Source organism: Corvus brachyrhynchos, unplaced genomic scaffold (assembly GCF_000691975.1).
Source record: "Corvus brachyrhynchos isolate BGI_N302 unplaced genomic scaffold, ASM69197v1 scaffold1103, whole genome shotgun sequence".
Taxonomy (NCBI): Eukaryota; Metazoa; Chordata; class Aves; order Passeriformes; family Corvidae; genus Corvus; species Corvus brachyrhynchos.
The window spans coordinates 172889-175004 of NW_008236980.1; the positions used below are offsets into that span (position 1 = coordinate 172889).

Below are 2116 nucleotides of genomic sequence, written 5' to 3' on the forward strand. Positions count from 1 at the left end.
CGCCGCAGCCAATGGGAGCCCGCGCCACCGGGGCGCAGACCGCGCCCCCTTCCATTCATGCCCCGCCCCGCCGTTCCCACGCCCACCGCGCCCCATTCATGCCCTACCTGTGACCCACCTGAGCCCTACCTGGCCCCGCCCTGTCCCCAAAGCAGGCAGGACCCCCTCGCACCCCAGCATTCCCAGCCCCTTTTCCAGCAGCCTGGCATCAGCGTCCTCACCCTGAACTGGGTGTGGGGTCCCTAAATTGGGGTGGGGCTCCCTGGGCTGCGTAAGGATGCCTAAACTGGGTGGGGGTTCTTAGACTGGTGGGGAGTCTCTCTGTGATCCCTCGCATCCCCCAGGACCCTGCAGGGAGCCACCCTTTGGGGCACAGACCCCCTTCCCCATGGCCAGGGAAGACATGGTGGAAACCTCTCCAAGTGTCCCTGCTGCCACGGCTGCCCACCCTGCGGGGTCCGTCCTCGTCCTCCCGCTTCCCACCGCAGCCCTGCCTGGATTTTCCTGCAGCAAATCAGCTGTGTCATCCCAAAGCCGGCTCGGAAAGCCGGAAAGCCGGGCTCGTACAGCCCTCCAGCGGCAGCTGGCCAGGTGACAGCCCCCGCCCTCCCAAAAACCCTCCTGCCAGCTGTTGGGATGCAGGAAATCCCCAAAACGAGGGGGTAATCCAATGGCATCGTGCGCAAAGTCTTTATTTCTCCCACGGGGATTTGGGAAAAGCCGAGGATGGACTCCCGGGAGGCGGCAGCACGTTTTTGAGGGGGGTCACGCCAGGGGCTCATCGATGCGCCACAGGCTGGTGGGGTGGTTGTTGGTGCTGAAGCGACGGTGCGAGAGCCGGGTCAGGTACTTGTTGTGGACAGTGGCGTAGGACAACGGCTCCTGAGGGATGGAGCGGGTTGGGGGCGTGGTCCCGTGGGAAAAGGGAGCGGGACAGGGGACAGGGCTGCACCCACCTTCCTGGAAGTGACTCCCTTGGGTCCCACTCGGAGCTCCGGGGGGGCGAAGGGCGGGGGGGGGCCCATGGCAGCCTGGGGCTGTGTGGGGACACAGGGATGAGATCCTGCTCATTCCCATGCCCTGGCAGCTCCCACTGCCTCAGAGCCCACTGGGAGCACTGGGAGCACTAGGACAGGATGTCCCCTGCCCTTGCCACTCCCTCCCTTTGCTTACAGAGGTGCACATGGAGGGAAAGGAATCCATCCGAGCATCACTGAAGTCGAGCTGTGGGAGAGGAAAAGTGTCCCCTGGGGTGCTGAGGGGTGGGGGGGACAGGGGACACGGCGGGGACAGGGCTCACGGGCTGCTCTGGCAGGGTGAGGTCACTCCTGGAGGCGGTCCCGGTGAAGCCTGACAGCTCCGTCGTCCTCTGTGGGACATCTGTGGGGAGCAGATGGAGCAGGGATGTCCCCTGTGCCCCCGGGCCTGGCATCACCTGGATACACCCGCCCCGCTGTGCTGGGGGGGGGCAGGGGGTCTCCAGCACTCCCCAAACCTCCTGAGGTCTCTGGGACCACTGACACCCCAAAATCCCTGGAGTTGGATGCGGCCCTGGGACCACAAATATCCCCAAAACCTTCCTGATGATGGAGCTGGACTTGCAACCCCCAGGACCCCAAACCCTCCTCGGGATGGAGGTTTCCTGGGAATCCTAACACCCCAAAACCCTCGTAAGGACGGAGCTTTCCCCAGGATCCCCAGGACCCCAGAACTTCTTGGGAATGGAGCTTTCCCTGTGATCCCAACACCCCAAACCCCTCCTCCTAAGGACAGAGCTGTGTCTGCGATCCCAACACCCCAAAACCCTCCAAGGATGGAGCTTTCCCTGAGATTCCCAACACCCCAAAACTCTGCTGGTGATGGGAGCTTTCCTGGGATCCCAGGACCCCAAAACCATACCTGGCTGGGCAGGAGCGGCACAGCGGCTCCAGGTGCCGCGTTCCCTGGATGCTTTTGGCACCCTCATCTCCCCAAAACGGAGGCGGGAAAAGGAGAAGCCAGCAGGATAGCAACACTCCAGCTCATCCACACAGTGGGGCAAGATCCTCTGGTAGGCAGGGTGCGCGAAGAGCTTGAAGTCCTCGGAGGTGGTGGACACGTCGGTGTCCTGGCTGCG

At 63.6% G+C, this 2116-nt stretch overlaps 1 protein-coding gene across 1 annotated transcript in view; it reads right to left on the reverse strand.

Annotated features, from left to right (window-relative positions):
- Positions 1-765: 765 nt before the first annotated feature.
- The window catches only part of LOC108445294, a 3539-nt gene continuing 2188 nt past the window's right edge, over positions 766-2116 (reverse strand). Inside the window, exons 4-8 of the mRNA XM_017728616.1 lie at positions 1900-2111; positions 1301-1380; positions 1174-1224; positions 957-1037; positions 766-882 (exon numbers count right to left, since the gene is read on the reverse strand). Of these exons, the coding sequence (XP_017584105.1) occupies positions 766-882; positions 957-1037; positions 1174-1224; positions 1301-1380; positions 1900-2111 (541 nt within the window). The remainder of the gene's footprint in view (positions 883-956; positions 1038-1173; positions 1225-1300; positions 1381-1899; positions 2112-2116) is intronic.